This window comes from Eretmochelys imbricata, chromosome 3, assembly GCF_965152235.1.
Source record: "Eretmochelys imbricata isolate rEreImb1 chromosome 3, rEreImb1.hap1, whole genome shotgun sequence".
NCBI lineage: Eukaryota > Metazoa > Chordata > Testudines > Cheloniidae > Eretmochelys > Eretmochelys imbricata.
Window position 1 is genome coordinate 127,962,940 of NC_135574.1, and position 22,120 is coordinate 127,985,059.

Consider the following 22,120-nt stretch of genomic DNA (forward strand, 5'->3'; position numbering starts at 1 on the left):
TTCAGAGGAATCTGGAACTGTCACCCTAATGTGAACATGGCCAACTATAAAAGGTTGTACATGTGTATGTGAAAAATCCCTCCTGTGGCCATCAATTAACACTCTGGAGCATGAGATTTATCTTTATCTTAGCCTCCATAGTAACAGATGTTACAACTGGTTATAAAATTTCACAGCCACAGGATCTGATTACATTTCTTTTACTTATGTCATACATTTAAAGGGAAGGGTAAACACCTTCAAATCCCTCCTGGCCAGAGGAAAAACCCTTTCACCTGTAAAGAGTTAAGAAGCTAGGATAACCTCGCTGGCACCTGACCAAAATGACCAATGAGGAGACAAGATACTTTCAAAGCTGGAGGGGGGGAGAAACAAAGGCTCTCTGTCTATGTGATGCTTTTGCCAGGAACAGAAAAGGAATTGAGCCTTAGCACTTAGTAAGCAGTCTAGTTAGATATGCGTTAGATTCTGTTTTGTTTAAATGGCTGATAAAATAAGCTGTGCTGAATGGAATGTATATTCCTGTTTTTGTGTCTTTTTGTAACTTAAGATTTTGACTAGAGGGATTCTCTATGTTTTGAATCTGATTACCCTGTAAGGAATTTACCATCCTGATTTTACAGAGGTGATTATTTTATTTTTTCTTCAATTAAAATTCTTCTTTTAAGAACCTGATTGCTTTACCAAAAGGTAAAATAGTTTGTACCTTGGGGAAGTTTTAACCTAAGCTGGTAAAAATAAGCTTAGGGGGTTTTCAAGCAGGTCCCCACACATTCATGAAACCCCCCTAAGCTTATTTTTACCAGCTTAGGTTAAAACTTCCCCAAGGTACAAACTATTTTACTTTTTGCCTTTGGACTTTATTGCTGCCACCACCAAGCATCTCACAAATATATAACCGGGAAAGAGCCTACTTGGAAACGTCTTTCCTCCCAAAAGCCTTCCCCCTTTCCTGGGGAAGGCTTGATAAAAATCCTCACCAATTTGCAGAGGTGAACACAGACCCAAACCCTTGGATCTTAAGAACAATGACAAAAGCAATCAGGTCCTTAAAAGAAGAATTTTAATTGAAGAAAAAAGTAAAAGAATCACCTCTGTAAAATCAGAATGGTAAATACCTTACAGGGTAATCAGATTCAAAACATAGAGAATCCCTCTAGGCAAAATCTTAAATTACAAAAAGACACAAAAACAGGAATATACATTCCATTCAGCACAGCTTTTTTTATCAGCCATTTAAACAAAACAGAATCTAATGCATATCTAACTAGATTACTTACTGAGTTCTAAGACTCCATTCCTTTTCTGTTCTCAGCAAAAACATCACACAGACAGAGAGAACCTTTGTTTCTCCCCCCCTCCAGCTTTGAAAGTATCTTGTCTCCTCATTGGTCATTTTGGTCAGGTGCCAGTGAGGTTATCCTAGCTTCTTAACCCTTTACAGGTGAAAGGGTTTTTCCTCTGGCCAGGAGGAATTTAAAGGTGTTTACCCTTCCCTTTATATTTATGACAACTTATGATTAAGGTTATGGTATGGGTATTTTAGATTTCTCTGAACAAGTTATTTGCAATATTACATTTTAAAAGATGTTAATGTTATTTAGGTTGTTATTAAGTGTGCAAAGTCAAGCACTCAAAAATTAGGAAATGGTAGAATTAAGGTAGCCTGTGCAACCTTAATTTCCCCCCTTGTTTAAGCATTATGACAGTCTATAATTACATGATAGCATACTATTTTTCCCCAGCACCCATGTCTCATTCAGCTAGCAATGATGCTTAGTTACTATCAGCCTGGGAGAGATTTCAACCATTAATCTATGGCAGTGGTGGGCAACCTGTGGCCTGCAAGCCACACATGGCCCATCAGGGTAATCTGCTGCGGGCCACAAGACAGTTTGTTTACGTTGACTGTCCAGAGGCACAGCTGCCCGCAGCTTCCAGTGGCTGCGGTTCACCGTTCCCAGCCAATGAGAGCAGCAGGAAGTGGTGCGGGGTCGCCACCTCTTTCCACAGGTGCCATTGACCGGGAATGTCAAACCGCAGCCACTGGGAGCTGCGAGCGGCCGTGCCTGCGGACAGTCAATGTAAACAAACTGTCTTGCAGCCCGGCAACGGATTTACCCTGATGGGCTGTGTGCAGGCCGCAGGTTGCCCACCACTGATCTAGTGTGAGCAATTCATAGATACATAAATTCATAGATTTTAAGGCCAGAAAGGACTATCAGTTATCATTCAAAGTTTCCATATCTCATTAGCAATCAGTTCTCCAAGCCATCCAGTGCCCCTATTTCTTCTTAACGGGCAGGACTTCCTCTCATTTTTATTACATGGATGTTTGATAAAAAGAACTTTTGCCGGTTTTAATCAACCAATTTTTCAATTTTATCAAAATTTTGCCATCACAAAATTTCCAAGGAATTTCATGACAAAGCTCAAGAATTGTACTCAAATGTAATAAGCCTGAACTGGAAATTAAAGTGAACAAATAAAAGTAGTTGCAACATAAAACAGATAATTGTGCAATACAATTTGCTGTTTCCTATTTTCCAGTTGTGCAGATAAATACACTGTGATCCACCAAACTATGCAATTTGCAGTCTAAATACTAAATGCCACAACAATGAATAAATCTTTACAAATATTTTGTAAAAATTACTGTATTTAATTTTTCATTTTGTTTCCTCATTTACATATATTAAATGAGAATTATTTGAAGTATACAACTACTGTCAATTTGGGGTCCTGGATTCACCAGTCCATCAAATTCACTTTGTGATGCCTCTGCTTTAAATCAGCCAGAGATTTGCCCTAGAGAGTTCCCCCTGTGTAGGGGGAACTGATGTAAAGCTAGTGGAGGTAGCTGTGTTGAGGGGAGGGTATGTTGGGGTCAGAGTGGCAGCAAGGCAGAGGGGAAGAGAGATGGCATGGTGAAGCAGTGCTCTGTTATGCCCATTTCTCCACCAGCATAAAGTCCCGGGAGTGGGGGCTTACATAAATTAAAGCTGTCTCCTGCTACTTTAACATATGACAGCACTGGATAAATGAGATCAGAGAGCCTTGATTGGCTCTTATCAGTCCCCCCTCTCTGCTGTGTCCAGGAAGATCTGAGAAACCATGGACAACAAACTATCTATATGAAGTATCAGAGGGGTAGCTGTGTTAGTCTAGATCTGTAAAAGTGGCAAAGAGTCCTGTGGCACCTTGTAGACTAACAGACGTATTGGAGCATAAGTTTTCTATAAGGTGCCACAGTACTTTTTGCTGCTTTTATCTATATGAAGGGTTTGATCTTGCAAATGGAGCCAGCGGGACTCCTATACCCAGGCAGAGCCCTATTGAAGTCAATGGAGTTTCATACAGGTGTAAAAGTCTGCAGCATGGATCTGATTGCAGGATATTGGCCTATGACTATGACGTGCATGAGCATGTTTTCTTGCATGTGTATTCATCTACTGTGCCTGGGTTCTCTTTGACTTAGGTGCGGTGGTGACCAAAAACAAACACCTCACCCTAAGTTGATCATGAGCAAATGTCAGTACCGGGCCAAGCCAAAATCCATTGGCTTACAAAGGAAGAAGTGTCTGGTATTTATGGCTGACAGAAACAGAGGGGAATAATTTAGACTAATGTGTGTCACTACGAAGGTGAGTGGATAATGAAAATAATTTTTTTTGGTTTACACTTTTTTCCACTTCCAGGGTCTGTAACTGAGAAGTTGCCACAACGAGAAGGTGCAGGAAATACAGGTAAATGTCTTAGAATGTTGTGAATTTTTTTTTAAACTATGGAAACTAGTAAACTTGCAGGAAACCTTGATCTTTCACAAGTTTGAAATATCAGTGCATGTTTTTTTTGTGTTTTTGTTTTTTTTTAACTTGTCCAAACTCATTCCTAGAGATTTTGCTGCATTGGGCTAACTGGAAAATAAACTCCCTTCCCAGCCCATTGCTACCCTCCCGGTAAACAGCTGTTAAGTCTTTTAATTGCCCCTAATATTCTCTAGCCCTGGGTGGCAGCCTGTACTGTCTGTCTGGTAAAGCCAGCACCGTCTAGCCCCAAGATCCAGGGAACTGGTACGATTACTTCATCTCCATGGCAACCTGGACTTGACTCCTCTGAGGCCTGGCACTTTGTTCTCTACAGTGATGATTCAACTGATGACTCACATTCATAGCCAAAGAGTTGCTGCTATTAAAGATACAACCTCATGTATGTATCCTATAATAATTCACGTTTCTGGGGCAAATTTTTGTGTGATGTGACTCCACCAAGGTTGGAGGAGTTACACCAGGCATGAATTTGTGCCCTTGACTTTATTTAAGATAAGACCAAAAGAAAAAAATAGTAATTCTAAAGGCAAATGAAAATATTTAACCAAATTATATTCTCTGTAATGCTGGTTTAAATGGGCTTTAAAGGAGTTACTCCAGATTTATGCCAGCATACATAGAAAGACTATTTGGCCCCATGTAGTTATAGTTGACTTATGATTTTGCAGGAATTTTAGCAATTTTATATTGTACCCTGATTTTAGTTTGACCAGTGTAAGTGGTGCTATTATGTTGAGAAAATCAGTAGCTGTTCGAAAGTTAGTTATTCAAAGATACGTTAATGAGCAGGGGAAACCTTTCCTTCATGTGTTTACCAGATAGCCTCTGGGCTCCACTGACCTCCAGTTACCCTGCTAAGGATCCTGCTAGGGAAGCTTGCTGTGGGTCATGAATTTTATTCTCAGCTGTGAACTACATTAACTGTACCATGTAAAAAACCTGTCTGGATCTTGGAAGCCTTTGTTTTTGTCTTTGAGCCTTTCTTCAGAGAGCTGAGCAGTGGTGAAGATTAAATAAATTAGCCTTCGTGTCTACATTCAACTCTGCTTGATATATATGGGCTGAAACCAAGCATGAAGGGAAATGTTGTAGAACACTGAAGCATCCAGTTGTGTTCTTTGCTGTTGAGGCCAACCAGCTGCCAGTACTTATCTGGCTAAAGATGTCAGACTCTTTTTTAGTTTCCATGCCTTATTACAGACATACCTTGGGGTCCTATTTCTCAATCATGCCCAGAGTGTTCTTAATCAACATTTTCCATATTTTAAGATTTTGTATGAGTATCTTCATCTTATAGCCAACAAACCTTGCAAAGTCCTCTCAGCATGAGAGTGAAATTTCCCTTCAGAGATGAACTTATTCTCTTTCTGGCTCTGGTGGGAGGGGGGAGGAGAAAAGTGTGTCTTCATCTGAGATGGGTATTGATCTGCTGATACACCTTTGTTGTATATTATTTAATACTTTCCTCAAAACCCTAATGCACTCATGGGTATTATCATCACCTAGGAGATGTTCTGTTGTGAGGTGGCAGTCAGATTTTAAATTCCATAAAGCCAATGCCGTAGAATGCCAGAAGCATAATGATTATTGATGAGGATGTATGTGAGAGCTGAGTTATTTGCAAAGCCCGAATGAACAGCAACTATATCACCAGGGGTCAGAGATAAACAGAGTGCATGTGTTATGTAGCCTTCTTCATCAAAAATGTTTGCTTTTGACATTACACAGTTACTGTTGACTTGTGCCTTGTTTTTATTCACCAGCACAACTGCAGCACAAAGTGTAGATGTCCTGTTTCCCAGGAGGTTCCTGATTCTTCCTTTTCAGTAGCTGAATCCTTCCTCCCCACCAACCCTTTCTTCCAAGCTGTCCGTTCCTTGCATTTTGCATTAACTAGCACTGTCAAAAACATCAGAACAGATCTTGGGAGCACTACATAACTATACTACCAGATGAGTGACAGGAATTTCAGATCCATCTTTGGTTTTACAATTCATACAGTAGAAATATTTTATAGTTTAAGAACACAATAGGACTGGAGACTCTGAGACACTCCCTTCCTCCAGGAATTCCTTGAAGAGTCAGAATCCACAGAATAGAATAGAATAGAATAGAATAGAATAGAATAGAATAGAATAGCTGACAGGCCACACCTAGATGGCCAGCAAGATTCCTGTGTTATTTCTAAGTCCCACACGAATGAAGCTTGTCTTCTGCTTTGGTTATTCCAAGAGTAAAGCACGGCGGGTGCAAACTTTCAGGCCTTTGAAAATTAGGGTCTCTACGGGACTGAAGCTGTGCTGCTGCAGTGCTCTTAAACTGTGGAGGGAAAAAAGGCTTCAGGGACATTTCCTAATCCACTTTCCTAGTGGCCCCACAATCCAGAAATTTAACCTCTTTCCCACTCAGGAGAAAAAAAAAAGCCTGTCTTAGCTACAAGTCCTCCTGTTCTTTTTGCGGATACAGACTAACATGGCTGCTACTCTGAAACCTATCTTGGCTGAAGAACACTGTTATCCGAATGACGGCCGTATCCCCATCCTCTGATTTTAGCCAGGGGCATGGCAATGTTTTGAATAAGTGAGATCTGAGTACCAGAGCTGTGTTTAAACATACACATTCAGTGTGATCTGCATGAAATATCGTGAATTTGCAAAACCAGTTCAATTAGAACTGCTCTGATTTTATATCGTGATGATGCCATATTGCTTCTTATTCTGAACAGTGAATTACTGTAAATCTTCTTCCAAACACTAAATGTTTTTTCAGAAACAGGTGGATCTGAAAGAGCAAAAACAGGAAATTACTGGTGCCCCAATGGGAGTCTTCCCTTCAAGTTAGGTATGCCTCAGGTGTGCCTGTTGCCCTGTCCCCACTTCTGTGGAGAGCTAATCTTTTTCAGATTATAGGGATATCCTCAAATCAAAGATCTGATTCATTAATCACCAGCAACAAGCTTCTCTCTCTTCCCAACCCTATGCCAATTTTTGGACAAGGCCTTTTTTGCACCTTAGCTCCTTTAAAAAATATTGTTATGGACTAATGTTAAATGCCACTTGAACAAAGATATTCATAAATGGAACAAGGCTGCCACTAGAATATTTTTCACTGGGCTGCTCGTCTGTAAGGTTTCCAGTAATATAGCTGAATTCAGACCATATCACTTCCAAGAACAAATGCCCTATCTAATGAAAGGTATGGGGGAATACAATTAGAAAAGTATAATCAGATTGAATTAATTTATTTGTAATTATTTATTATTCACACCCCCCCCCCCAAATCTGGAGATTTTTCTGAATCAGATAGTGGTAGACAATCTGATAGTAAGTCTTGAATTCATACGTACTTACATGTGTTTAGTGTCCTCTCTGAAATGAGTTGGTGGCTTCAGTCCACTTTCCAGAGAATATTACAAAAAACACTGGTCAAACTGACAGTAATGTGCACTCTTGTCATCCATCTCAACATAGTGACCAAATATTAAATGGATATGGAGAATGAATGACGTGCTCATCTAAACAGGAAGTCCCCCACAAGTTTAGATTGAAGCATATTGGTTGGGAAGTTTCCACTGTTGCTGCTTTGCTTTACCTGTTCTGCAGAGAGAGGACTTTAGGATAGCATGACTATCCGTCTAATATTTATCAGCAGTACTATGTTCCTGAGGAGTAAATTGTGGTCTCGTATTGGGAAGACAGATTATTTCTCACTCCCTTGCATGATCTACATAAAGGCAACATAGTGGCAGCCCGTGTAGTGGGGACAAGGGAGCAGGCAGAGGCAGCTATTGAGTTGCAGTGGCAAGGAGGTGGATGGTATAGTCCATTTTCACTGTTGCCTGAAATCATCCTAGTAAAAATAGGTACATGAAAAAGCTATATTCTGTTATAGCTTCTATGCAAAATATTGGGTAAACAATCTGGAAACGAGATTGCGATCCAGAAGTGGTAACTTCAAGGAATTCTAGCCAAATCCTGCACAGAGGCTATTGTTTCTGGTGGGGCATCATAATGTTGCAGGCAGTTCTGTTTCACAAGAAATGCCAGCAACTGGCCGATATGGACAATTAAGTTATGTTGCACACTGTGGCTCATTCAGCGTATTAAAACATATAAACAGCCCACCCCTTCAAATAGCTAAAAAATGGTCTTTGGATTGAAAATATGTACTACTGTTTCCCAGAGATTGCTCATTTGAACAATTTTTTTATAGTGAGATTTTCTAGCTACATGTATTTCTTGCAATGCTTTTGAATAAGTTGAAGATTTATCCTTATCTTTACTGTATTCTTTCCGGTACATTTTACTCCCTCTTCTCTTGCAGTGGTGGTTGGTTGCAAGGCATGGGAATGGCTGACTGAAGGATGATAGCAATGCAAATGATTATCTGGTTCTTTAAACTAAGGAACTTGTTTGTGAAAACAGCTGGCGTATCAAATGAATTTTGCTGGGCCAAAAGAAACCCTGGTTTTGTTTTAGGCTGGAGAAGGACTACATCCACTCACTTGCCCAGATTGCTTTTGCTTTCACAGGGCTTACCTTTTCTATGTCTATATCAATTTCTTCTTTTGAAAATATTTGTTTAATTAGTTATGTTCTATAGGAATCAATGCATAGTATTTTTTTAATCCCTGGCAGTGTATAACTCACTGACTGATGTCTCAAAAATCTTGCACTCAGGTCATTCATATATATAAACAGTAACCTTGAATGCCGTAGATTTATAAGCTGTAGTTTATGTGTGTGATATAATACTTATGGTGTTTGTTAACCGGCCGGGGCTATGTGCAAATCATTAGCATCAACCATGTATGTACACTTATTTAATTTACTCTCATAATTGTAGTCTCCTTGCAAATCTTTTCCATTCTGAATTCAGATGATGCCTCAGCTCCTGCGCTGGAGACTCAGCCTCAAGGTGATGAGGAAGGTAAGCATTTTTAGGAATGGTAACAGAGTAATGCCAAAATGACATATTATATACCATATACTGTAGCATTACTGTTACCTTAGAGAAAGAGCTCCCAAACATTACAGGATTTAGCATGCTTTTGGTGATTTGCCAAGAGGCTGAAAGCTTCCATACCTGTTTCCAAGTGGGACAGCCAGAGTACAGCAATCTTACTTGTAAAAAGTGAGCAAATTTCATAGGGACCTCATGGAGACAAAACTATGGAATCCCATAATGCCAAGTTCACAGTCATTTTTCAAGTGAAGATGCACTTCAGAATTGAGCTGTTAATTTTAAAGCATAAAGGGCCAAATTAAAATGTTAAAGACCAAATTCTGCCCTCGTTATGCCCCATACATCCCCTCTGACAACAGGGTAAGGTCCTTATTCTGCCACACTTCCTCACATTGGGTGATAATCAGCCCTGTGCTGAAGGCCAATACGATGCCTACTTGCCACATCAGCCCTATTTTGCTGTATTGGGCCTACACTCAAAGTCAGTTATTACTCAGTGTGCGTAAGGATGACAGAATCTGGTGTGAAAATATTAAAACATAGGTGCCAGATTGTACCATATTTTGTCACTGCTGCTAAGTGCATGAATGTAGCTGTTCTAAAGTGCTGCAATGTGTCCTTTTCTTTGTTAGACACGTACCATAATATGCTGTCAGCCTTATCTTGTTCATTGACCACTTAATATTTGTTTGCTACAGATTGTTTTAGTTTTTTAAATTATAATAATGTAAATTTTGTCATGCTTGATTTTTCTAGATATAGCTTCTCGTTACCCTACATTATGGACTGAGCAAGTAAAGAGTAGGCAAAACAAAACCAATAAAAATTCAGGTAAGATTATTTGGTCTCCTTGCTTTGCAAAGTTGCTTGGAAGCGATTTATTAATTCATATTCAAATTGCAGTTGTGGAAGCGAAAGTCATTTTTATACACCAGAACTTATACTTCCATCTTCCCACCACAACAGTGGCTTAAAGATTTGTGATGAAATGTAGAGATTATGTAACATGATTATTATATTTTCCTTTTTTATATTTAAATGTTTTTGGCCAGCTCCTCAGCTGGTGGAAACCTTTGAAGTCACTGGAGGGAGCCATGACAATTTGAACAGCTGCAGATCTGGCACATTTATTTTTCTCATCTACATGAATACTTTGGTTTTTTTGTTTGGAACATGTATTTTTAATTGATTTGGTACAATATAGTAAGTATGTACTTAGAAAAAGATGGTGTAGGGCATATGTGTGAGGGGAAATCTGGATGAGACAGATCTGAAAGGGAGAAAGAAATTGCTTGTCCGCTCAGAGAAAACTGGAAGGACAGATTTCTCAGTTTTTCTTTCTTGTTTTATAAATGTGCCCTCTGCCAAATTATGATAATTTGTGTGTTAATTGTCAAGGACCAATTTAAAATGGGTTTGATGACATGGATTTGTATTTTATTTTTAAAGTTTTGACCTTACTCTGTTTGTTAGTCTATCACAAGTGAGCTTTCAGAAGGGTGGAACTGGGCTTCTATGCAGATGTCTAAGACTCACAGTGAAATCTCTCAACTGCTGAGAAATCTGCTGCTTCGGAGAGCCATAAATCCTGCCCCCACGATAGGATGATCTGTAGAAAACTCTCCAAGTAGAACCTCACTGAGTTGCGTGGCCCTCATATGTTATTTTCCTACTTCAGCCATTAACTGAGCTCCTATGTCAGGTAATGTCCTATGCATGAATAAGAGATAATAGCAAGGGATATTCAGTTGGTACAAAGCATTTATACAAAACTGAGGTATTGTTAATAAAGCCCCTGATTCAGCAAAACTTAAGCACATGTTTAAGTCCCAATGGAAATTAAGCATTTCCTTAAAATTAAGCAAGTTAAAGTGTTTTGCTGAATTGGGGCCAAAATGGATATAAGAAGATGAGCAGTGATCAAAACAAAGAAGGGTATATTATTGTAGGGCCCCACAAATCTCCACATGTTAACTCTATGGTTTATTCATAGCACCAAAACAATACTTTCCAATATTTCCCTTTTCCCTCCAAGAGAGTATCACAAAGACTTAGAAAGGAATAGGCCTAAAGAGAACCTTCAGGGGATGTTCTAAGCCAGTGGTGTATAAATTGGGTGGTCATGCCCCCTCAAGAGGGTGCAAGAGTTTCCCGTGGGGGGTGAAGAAACTTCAGCCTTTTGACCTTTTAAAAAACAAACATACAAATAGAAGTGCAGGCTGGGTTATTTTCAACAATTTGGTAAGTTTCATAACTACAGTAGGCCTATGATGCCTTTCAAATGAATTTTGATTCTCATTAATTTTAAAACTCATTTAATGATTAATAATTGACATTAAAAGACCTAAACCGGCAACATATATAATAATAGTTGAGAGCCCAGGACCCCTCAAGTGAGTCAGATGCTCTAACACTAAACCAAAGGAATGAATAGCCTCATCTCTGTTTCCCCTCCACCGTCCAGTGCGACCTTCAAGTTTAGTGCATGCACAATCTGCTCAGCAATGCACAGATTATGATGCCATAAAAGGTGCCAAGCAAAGACTCTCGGACAGTCAGTATCAAGTGAACTGTTTATGTGTATGTTTGCACTTTGTAATACTTTGTGTTTACTACTTCCTAATAACTTTTACTAGTCTTATAAATTTAGTAATAAATATACATTTTTCATTCCTTCCACCAACTTGCAAAAAACCACAATTTTTTTTCCAGATTACATGTAATGGAGGGAGGGTGCGACAAATTTTGTGAATGGTATGGGGGAGGGGGAGCAACTGGAAAAGTTTTCACACCACTATTCTAAGCAAATGCTTTCCATGCTGGAGATTTATTTTGTTGTTTCTCTGTGTAACATCAGCCAGAAAGAGCAAAATTCTTCTGGAAGTGTAAAACAAACAAAAAAATCCAGTCTCTAGAAGTACTTCATTTTTAGGGGTATTTATTTCATTTTTATGATATTGGAGACCAGTTTGGGCCAAAGCAAAAGTGTTACTGAGTTTGGAACAAATAGGAGTGATTCAAGATTCAAACATGAAGAAGCATGGGAATTCACAAAAGAAAACACTGATGAATGTTACTGGCTGTTAATGAGTCCTTCATGAACAGTGAGATCCAATACATCAAAATTAGAAGGAAACACAGCTATCTCTGTTGTTGCTTCTATTACCTGTACAATATGATCGTACTGATGGGGAAGCTTCAAACTGTTTAAAATTAGCATACTTATTAGCTGTGTTAAGTATTGTCATTGTTCTAGCCTCCACCTATGCACAGCACAGCACAGCACAGCACAGGTATGGCTTCACTGCAGAATTAGTCTGGGCTATAGATTGTGTGTTGCCCCTCCTCACAAAATATTCTCTAACCTGGGTTTGAGGGTGCATTGTGCCCACGCCAGCAGACAAGGCTGTGGGTATAGGATGAGCACACGTTTCACTTCAGCCTGGACTACCAACCCACCTACTTGCAGTGCTGTTGGTCCTCCAGTCCTATCCCACAATTCCACCTGGGCTTTATTTCCTTGTCTTACTCCTCCCTTGTTTTGCATTGTGTTTGAGCCCCAAGTTTGGCTGCTCCATTTCTTCTGTACTTCCACAACATATGAACAAATGTCCTCCAAGAAATCTCTTTCCTGCGCTGCCAATTGGCCAGAAGCTGACACCAGCTGTCTGGTAAAGTTGTGGTGTACCCACAGGAGCATTTCCACACAGAAATCCTGCAAGGACAGACACATTCTCCCACAATACACAGCAAATGAATTCAGAAAGTGGCCCAGTTTAATGCATGACTAAGAATAATGAAATATCCTGCTAGAAAGTACCCACACTTTTGATGGGTTAAGGACTACAAATGAATACACTGTATTTATTGTACCTCACCCATAACGGGCTTGTAAAATATTTGCTGTTCTGTAAGTGACCTGTCACTTATAATTAGCCAATAAAACCTGTGTTGGCTTTTAGTAACTGCGAGACTGAAAATAATGGCTCAGGAAATTCCAGTTTATATTAGTTACCTAATAATTTGATTTTAAAAAGTCTAAATGAATTTAGCACAAATAACTGGAAGATTTACAGATGCAGAGCATGAAATTACTGGATTACATTTCAGTATTATATAACAGTTTCTGGTGCACCTTCAGTTTGTTGGTTTGGGGAAGTAGACCTTCGCTGGTTAAAAAAAGGTGTTTGCGAAGTAATGTTTAGTCTATTAACTTTTGTCGACAAAATGTTACTCCTAGCAGCAAACCATTACCATCAGGGCTTATGATGACTGCAATTAGAATGATTTCTGCTGTTAGAAACATCTGAATATTTCCATTTTAGTTGTGTTTTTATGTTGCAAATGATTTTCAAAAATGATTTTCTTCATAATTTTCCTGCCTGGTGGCATTTATCTAACTTTTAAAAAAGTTTGTATGTGCTGAGGTTGTATGTTTTTCAAATTTCCTTCTATGGCCTTATAAAAAATCCAAGAAAAGGTCTTTTCATGTGTTTTTTCTGCATTTATTAAAATAATGTTTTTTTTTCTATGTGAGATTGACCAAAATATTAAAGGTCAGATGTAAAGCTGGTGTAAACCAGGGCAGCGCCACTGAAGACAATTTACAATAGTTGGGAACCTGGCTGACAATATTTACTATAGCTATTCATATTCTATAATGTATAGCTGTCAAACAGCATATTCCAAGACATTTTGGTCAGATTCCCAATTGGTGTAAATCAGAGAAGCTCTATTGACTTTTTATGGAGCTATGCCAGTTTACATCAGTGGAGGATCACAACCTTATTGTAAATTAAACAAAAATCACACTCCTTGTGTGTGTGAAGTATGTAGTTTTGTATGTCAAAATACAGGAGAAGGAAGAGTGACTGAAAGCCTGTGTGAGTAAATAAGTGAAGTTTAGCATACACCTGGTTAGATTCATGATTGTTGTTTAGATTTCTTTTAGTGGGGAAAGATTTTCCATAGTCTGTTTTGGGAACACTTCTCTGGGAAGGGGGATTTAACTGAGGATATATTACTAATGCCTAGAAGAAAAACCCTCAAATTATTAAGTAATTCAGGTGCACTCTACCATATACATACAAAAGTAAAAATAAATGACCCCCAACTGCATGTAATTTCACAGGCCCCAATTCAGAGCCCCCCTCACCCTGAATAAAGAATGCACTTAAGCTCATGATTATGTTATTTCCTGAATCCAGACCATCAAGAGCCATGTACTACAAATTGGAAGAGTCAGACCCAAATAATGTGTCTCCAGAGTCCCTAGATACAAAACCACAGTCTTATAAACGTATAGGTTTAATTTTATGTATGTATTAATAGTAATAACTTTGTATTGGATTTCATTAAGAAATAAGTGATTTATTGTTAGCATAGGCATTTAGGTGTACCTTAGTCAATAGCATAATACAGAGTTTTTATAGAGTGATTTTAAATTATTTTTGTTCATAACTTAGTACTATCAACAAAAAAAGATGCCTGAAAGAAATTTTAACATTTCTTCAACCCTTAATGAACTTGATATTGATTTACATGCCTAACTTTAAGCACATGAGTAGTTTCATTGACGTAATGAGTGAAAATGTTGGCCGCATTTAAATCAGTGGCAAAACTCTAATGTAATTCATTGGAGCAAGGATTTCACCCAATTTGCTTAACTTGGGAGCATTATTAGTTTTACGTATGCACAGGGAGGAAAAGACCATGTTTGACATTTGATTTCATTTTCTGAAATAATGTATTGGTATTTGATCAATACAGTTTAAGATTACATTGTCAATTTCAAAGCAATAGACATCTGATATTTATAAATGTATACCCCAAATTAAAAAACATAGTAAGAGAACCAAAAAAATGCCACCGTGGCTAAAAAACAAAGTAAAAGAAGCAGTGAGAGACAAAAAGGCATCCTTTAAAAATGGAAGTTAAATCCTAGTGAGGAAAATACAAAGGAGCATAAACTCTGGCAAATGAAGTGTAAAAATATCATTAGGAAGGCCAAAAAAGAATTTGAAGAACAGCTAGGCAAAGACTCAAAAAGTAATAGCACATTTTTTTTAAAGTACATCAGAAGCAGGAGGACTGCTAAACAACCAGTGGAGCCACTGGATGAGCAAGATGCTAAAGGAGCACCTAAGGACCATAAGAGAAACTAAATGAATTCTTTGCATTGGTCTTCACGGCTGAGGATGTGAGGGAGATTCCCAAACCTGAGCCATTCTTTTTAGGTGACACATCTGAGGAACTGTCCCACATTGAGGTGTCATTAGAGAAGGTTTTGGAACAAATTGATAAACTAGACAGTTATAAGTCACCAGGACCAGATGGTATTCATCCAAGAGTTCTGAAGGAACTCAAATGTGAAATTGCAGGACTACTAACTGTAGTTTGTATCATTTAAATCAGCTTCTGTAGTTTGTATCATTTAAATCAGCCTATCATTTAAATCAGCTTCTGTACCAAATGACTGGAGGATAGCTAAGGTGACACCAATTTTTAAAAAGGCCTCCAGAGGTGATCCAAGCAATTACAGGACAGTAAGCCTGACTTGTGTACTGGGCAAACTAGTTGAAATTATAGTAAAAAACAAAATAGTCAGACACATAGATGAACATAATTTGGGGAAAAGTCAACATGGTGTTTGTAAAGGGAAATCATACCTCACCAATCTACTATAATTATTTGAGGGGGTCAACAAGCATGTGGACAGGGAGGATCCAGTGGATATAGTGTACATAGATTTTCAGAAAGCCTTTGACAAGGTCCCTCACCAAAGGCTCTTAAGCAAGTAAGCTGTCACAGGATAAGAGGGAACGTCGTCTCTTGGATTGGTAATTGGTTAAAAGATAGGAAACAAAGGGTAGGAATAAATGGTCAGTTTTCAGAACGGAGAGAGGTAAATAGTGGTGTCCGCCAGGGGTCTGTACTGGGAACTATTCAACATATTCATAAATGTTCTGGAAAAAGGGGTAAACAGTGAGGTGCAAAATTTGCAGATGATACAAAACTACTCAAAATAGTTAAGTCCCAAGCAGACTGCAAAGAGCTACAAAAGGATCTCACAAAACTGGGTGACTGGGTAACAAAATGGCAGATGAAATTCAGTGTTGATAAATGCAAAGTAATACATATTGGAAAACATAATCCCAACCATACGTATAAAATGATGGGGTCTAAATTAGCTGTTACCACTCAAGAAAGAGATCTTGGAGTCATTGTGGATAGTTCTCTGAAAACATCCACTCAATGTGCAGCGGCAGTCAAAAAAGCTAACAGAATGTTGGGCATCATTAAGAAAAGGATAGATAATAAGACAGAAGGTATCATATTGTTTCTATATAAATCCATGGTACAGCCACATCTTGAATACTGAATGCAGATATGGTTGCCCCATCTCAAAAAAGATATATTGGAATTGGAAAAGATTCAGAAAAGGGCAACAAAAATTATTAGTGGTATGGAACAGCTTCCATGTGAGGCGAGATTAAGACTGGGACTTTTCTGCTTGGAAAAGAAACGACTAAGGGGGGAATATGATAGAGTCTATACAATCTTGACTGGTGTGGAGAACGTAAATAAGGAAGTGTTATTTACTCCTTCTCATAACATACAAACTAGGGGTTACCAAATTAAATTAATATGCAGCAGGTTCAAAATAAACAAAAGGAGGTATTTTTTCACACAACACACAGTCAACTTGTGGAACTCATTGCCAGAGGATGGTGTGAAGGCCAAGAATATAACAGGGTTCAAAAAGGAACTAGATAAGTTCATGGAGCATAGGTTCATCATTGGCTATTAGCCAGGATGGGCACTGATGGTGTCCCTAGCCTCTGTTTGTCTGAAACTGGGAATGGGCTACAGGGGATGGATCACTTGATTATTACCTGTTCTGTTCATTCCTTCTGGGTCACTTGGCATTCGCCACTGTCGGAAGAGAGGATACTGGGCTAGATGGACCTTTGGTCTGACCCAGTATGGCCGTTCTTATGTTCTAAGGCAATATCAATCTTCTATTGAGGGCTCAATCCTACAGCAGCTTCATTCACAAAACTCTATCACATAGTACAGCTACAATATATGGTACATAAAAGATGTGGTACCATTTCTATTGTAAATGAAGGTTTTACATGTAGAAAAATAACAAAGTGCTTTTAACATAAGTTGATGCAATTAAATATATATAATATTTAATTGGACAGGCAGGTAAGACAAGCAATTCTCTTACTCAGTGTATATGTATATATAGAGTAAGATAATTATCTTAAATTGGACAGGCAGGTAAGACAAGTAATTATCTTATCTATCTATCTATCTATGCCAGTTCCCTTATATTTCATTCAACCTATATATATATATATATATACACACACACACAGGGTAAGATAATTGCTTGTCTTAGACTCAAACTGGACAGGCAGGTAAGACAAGCAATTATCTTACCCTATACAGTATATGTGGGTTGAGTGAAATATAAGCGAACTGGCTAATGTGCACACATACTTTTGGCACTTGTTTTTTTTTCTTACAAGATGAACCATGACATGTTCTGCTTTAACAGCACAACTGTGATCAAGACTGAAATTATTTTAAATATATATAGGGTAAGATAATTGCTTGTCTTACCTGCCTGTCCAGTTTGAGGCTATCAGCAGAGGCTGTCAGTGAGTGTGATTAATGTGACAGATGGGTATTACAGTGTTTGTACAAAGTTTTCCTTAACTGGTAATTTCTCCAGGGTTAAGTAACACTTATGCAACTGGTTGCCACTGAATTTTTTGGTGGTGATATTATTACAGAAAAGCCCAAAGGCCCTGATTCCACAGGTAAAATTCACTCCGGTACAGATGGCCCCACAAAACGTATGCTACATTTATGTTCTTATACTTGCCACTTCTGTATGAGGCTAAAACTTTCAAAAGGAGTTTTGCAGGTTTGAGGGCCCAAACTAACATTTTCTTTCCTTTGAAATTAAGAGCTTGTTTCTCTACCCCATCTAATCATTTCCACTGGCCACTCCTCTAGAAACATCAGGAAAATAAATAACTAGTAGACAGGAAAATGAAAAAGAGTTCTGTGCCTTTTTACTCCTTCTCACATATTGTTTCATTTTCCAGATGTGGCTCTTAATATTAATTCAAGAGTAGTTTTGTGCAGCTAATGATGTGAGACTTAGCAAAAGAAAACTAAGACCCAGACAGCTGAGTACTTCCAGTTACAGGTGTCTTAAGAATTCATTATGAGTGTTCTTAAATATTTAGAATCTAATATATTTAGACTCACTTTGTACTGTGGAGAATTTAGGTGTGTAACTCTTGTTCATGTTAGCACATATTAGATATGCACATCCTAGTGAACTGATATTAGAACACAGAAAGGACAGGCGAAATGGAATGTTTTCAAATCAATATATTACTTTAAACATTTTTTTTTTGAGTTTCCAGATAGTTACCTTACTATAGAAATGGAACCCAGCTGCAGAGTTTGGATCCAGATTCTACCTTCCCTCAAATGTGCTTGTATTCATTGTGGTGGTTCTAGTTTAGTTTACGTCTACCAGAATACACATATGACAGGTTTCAGAGTAACAGCCGTGTTAGTCTGTATTCGCAAAAAGAACAGGAGTACTTGTGGCACCTTAGAGACTAACCAATTTATTTGAGCATGAGCTTTCGTGAGCTACAGCTCACTTCATTGGATATGAAGTGAGCTGTAGCTCACGAAAGCTTATGCTCAAATAAATTGGTTAGTCTCTAAGGTGCCACAAGTCCTCCTTTTCTTTTTGCGAATACACATATAGACTTAAAGGGCTAGATTCACCAGTATACTGGGGAAGCTTAGTGCAGATCCACTGAGACAAAGCAGCCATAAATCTAGTTTAAAAGACCAGAGTTAAAGGGATTCGCATAGCTGCTTTACACCACTGGAGCAGTGCAAAACAGTCAGAGTTGTGTTGGTGAATCTGGCCAATTAGTTGCAAAGGAATGTATTTTGAATGTAAAATCAATTGGGTTTTTTCTTCTTTGCCAATACCTGGATTTAGGACCTTGGTTTTTCGTGTTTCCTTGCATCAGCTGAAGACATCACTGACATCCGAAGCAGGGAGTTGCATTCACTATGCTGCAGTATAAGTTAGTGATGCCATCAACTGTAGCAGGAGAAACTTAGAACCTTGAGGGCCTGAATGCAGGTCTTGGCAGGTAAGTAGAAGAAGGAGGTACTTATTTTAAACAATTTCCTCTTAAAACATATTTATTTGTCATTTTTAGCCCGCAGATGTATCCCATTAGTGGGATCTCAGTCTACTAGAGATGAACCTGAGCCTAAACCTAAACCCAGAATCCAAACAGTGCCAAACTTGGGAAAAGTTCAGATCCAGAAACACATCTGAACTCTGAAGCTTGGGCTGATCTCTAATTTAAACCACACACACACAAAGCATTTCTATTTTCTACATGACATGCCAGAAATAAAAACATTTTGTGACTGCCACAAACCTGGCTTTAGTGACTGGTGAAACTCATGGCTATTATAAGACCATGGATTCATGGAATACATTGCTTGGGCAGCCGCCAGTGGGTGGAAGAGGGAGTGATTTTGAGGGGATCTGTGGAGGAGGAGAAGTTGAGATGATGGTGGACTGGGGGCTTCCAAGAACAACTGCACTGGAGCCTCTCCAAATTCCTTATGCTGGCCCTGACTGGTAACTTACAGCACAGTTACCTGTATTTAACTGATCTACTTGGAGTATATTATAATTTATGACTTTTATTTTTTGTAAAGTCAGCATTGTTAAGAAACTGTGGTGGCGTGTAGGAGCCACCCTCATATCTTATTATACCTCAGACCTTATTATATATTTTTACAGTGAGTTATTTTGAAATTCTGGGGATTTTTTTAGCCTTCAGTCAGGAATCAAAAGGGTTTCAGAATCAAAAAGTCCAATTCCAAGGTATGTCCTGCCAGCTGAAAGGCAAGCTGTTTGCTAATGGTTTGGGAATGGGTCAGCAGAAACTTCTGACCTAATATGCCATTAAGGCAAGGCAGTAAATTGGTCACCATGGGTTCTTAATGGTACACCATTATCCCAGTTGCCACTGGCAATTTTTAATGCAGCCCTAGCTTTCATTTTGTTATTACAGAAATAGGACATAACGTTCTCCAGCTTCCTGATCAGTGAAGACAACTACTCTTTGTCCTTTTTTCTGTTTGTTTTTTTAAAAGTCCTAAATTGGTAAAGTAAAATCAGTGTTTTCTTTCTTCTCTCTCAGCCTCTTCCAAGAAGATAAACCTTTCCAGACCTCCCCAGAGAGCTTGTATATTATGACACATTCTTAAATTACAGTCTGCTGGATTATACCCATTACAGTATTACCCTATCTTTAATAATCCTTCTTTTACAAGCATTTTCATTTATCTTCATTTTAATTTTACATATTAGCTAAAAACACGTATAAGCCCGAAGTTCTGGCATCTCCAACTTCTTCCTCCCACCATGGAGAAAGATCCTCCCATCCTAAACTATTAAAAAGAAGAGTTCTGTTTTATATCCAGTTGATATCCTTTATGTTCAGGATGTTCCACAGTTTTATTGGACCCCCACAGTGAAAAAAAAAGTCTGCTTTATGCAAGGTTGATAATTTCTGTTTTACTGCAAATGTTAAAGTTTGGTGCCAAAAGATACTAATCTTCACTGAACTATTTTTAATTATGTCATATTGCTTTCTGCAGCAACTAATGACAAAACAGCCATGTCTTCGTTCTTTCATTTTCAGATGCACGTCCGTTCCACCCCCACCCCGGCCCTGCACAGCTAACCAGACATCAGACGGAATAGTCATAAAAGCCTTGTTAGGCAACATAAATCCAACCTGCATGTCAGTCTAGCTGTTTATGTTTTAATAGAGAGATACAAAAGGCATGTGTTAATGCAGAGATACGTATTTATTCATGGACTATATTGTATCCAACCCTGGCTCTGCTAAAGATTTGCTGTGTGTTCTTGGGCAAAAGACGTAGGCCAAAATTTTCAAACTCTTTGAAACAGCACTATGTTAAAGTGCTTCTAGTGAACACCAGCAGGGTCTATACTGACCAATTAGTGTGCAACACATTAGTGAGCTTTAGGAATCACACCTCTGTAGTGTGCATTGCTGTAGTGTGTAGACAAGCCCTGAAACTGTATCTAGATCTTCAGCTGGAAGGTGCTAGATACGTGCTAAGTATCATTATATTATTAGTGGCCTTCTTTCTCCTCCACTGAACCCACTCCATCTCCCTCTTTTCCTTACAACTGTGTTCCACGTAAATGCTAGACGCTGCATTGCCCCTGTAGTCTACAATGCCTGAAAATAATATTAGCTGCCATTGCCAGGTTGCACTAGATTTTTGTTACTAGAGAAAAAGCAGAGACTGAAGAGTAAAGCTAGTGTTTTTCATTAAGCTCTTTCTGGTATCTGTTTTAGTTTAGAAAGCGAAATCCAAATTTCTACATTCAATGACAAACAAAGTCATGTTTAAAAAAGAATAAGAATGTGAATTAAAATTCTGGTCTTAAATTCTGCAGTACAAAACATACAAAGGAAGAGAGAGAGGGAGGTCAAAAACTAATATCTAGAGTTGGCCAGAATTCCCCTCCCCCCCCCGACTTTTTGGCAAAAAGATTAAAATACATTTTCAGCTGAAAATCTGCATTTTTTTTAGCCTGAAACCTGTCAAAATGATGCCTTATGGGAGCTGTGGTTTGGAAGTCTCCTGCCTGCATTCTCCTCTGTGGGCTGGACTATTTAGTTGGACTACATCTACCATGATGCATTACAGTTTACAGCTATAAAACAAAAACTTCTTGATATGTTTGATATATGTATTAAACTTGTCAACAAAACTGAACTCCAATATTGGAGTTCAGTTTTGTTGACAAAGTCAATTGTTTTCATAGAAAGCAGACACTTTTAATGAAAAATATTTAGTTGAAAACCCAATTTTTCCATTAAAAACAGTTTTGACAAAAAAATTAAACGAGCCTTATTAATATCATTAACAATTTCTGTGGTGTTTAGGAGAGATTATCAACCCAAATAGTGAAATTTCTTTGTTTTGTGTGGGTTCCAGTGAGAACTTAATGGTTAATGTTATTTAAAGTCTAGGGTAATTTTTCACTTCCATTGCTTTTTATTAAAAACTTCCTTCTTGGGGTCTGAAGAGAGGCTAAAATGTAGCCTAAGGTGGATTGAAATGAAAATACAAGCCCACAAATCTATACGATCTTAAACCATTAACAGAACACATTTGGAAACGGCGCCATAGTATGATATTTT

The 22,120-nt window shown here is 38.3% G+C and overlaps 1 protein-coding gene across 1 annotated transcript in view; it reads left to right on the forward strand.

Moving 5' to 3' along the window:
• Positions 1-22,120, forward strand: part of SMOC2 (SPARC related modular calcium binding 2) — a 118,149-nt gene that overhangs the window by 28,223 nt on the left and 67,806 nt on the right. Inside the window, exons 5-7 of the mRNA XM_077812167.1 lie at positions 3,699-3,746; positions 8,676-8,759; positions 9,552-9,626. Coding sequence (XP_077668293.1) covers positions 3,699-3,746; positions 8,676-8,759; positions 9,552-9,626 — 207 coding nt within the window. The remainder of the gene's footprint in view (positions 1-3,698; positions 3,747-8,675; positions 8,760-9,551; positions 9,627-22,120) is intronic.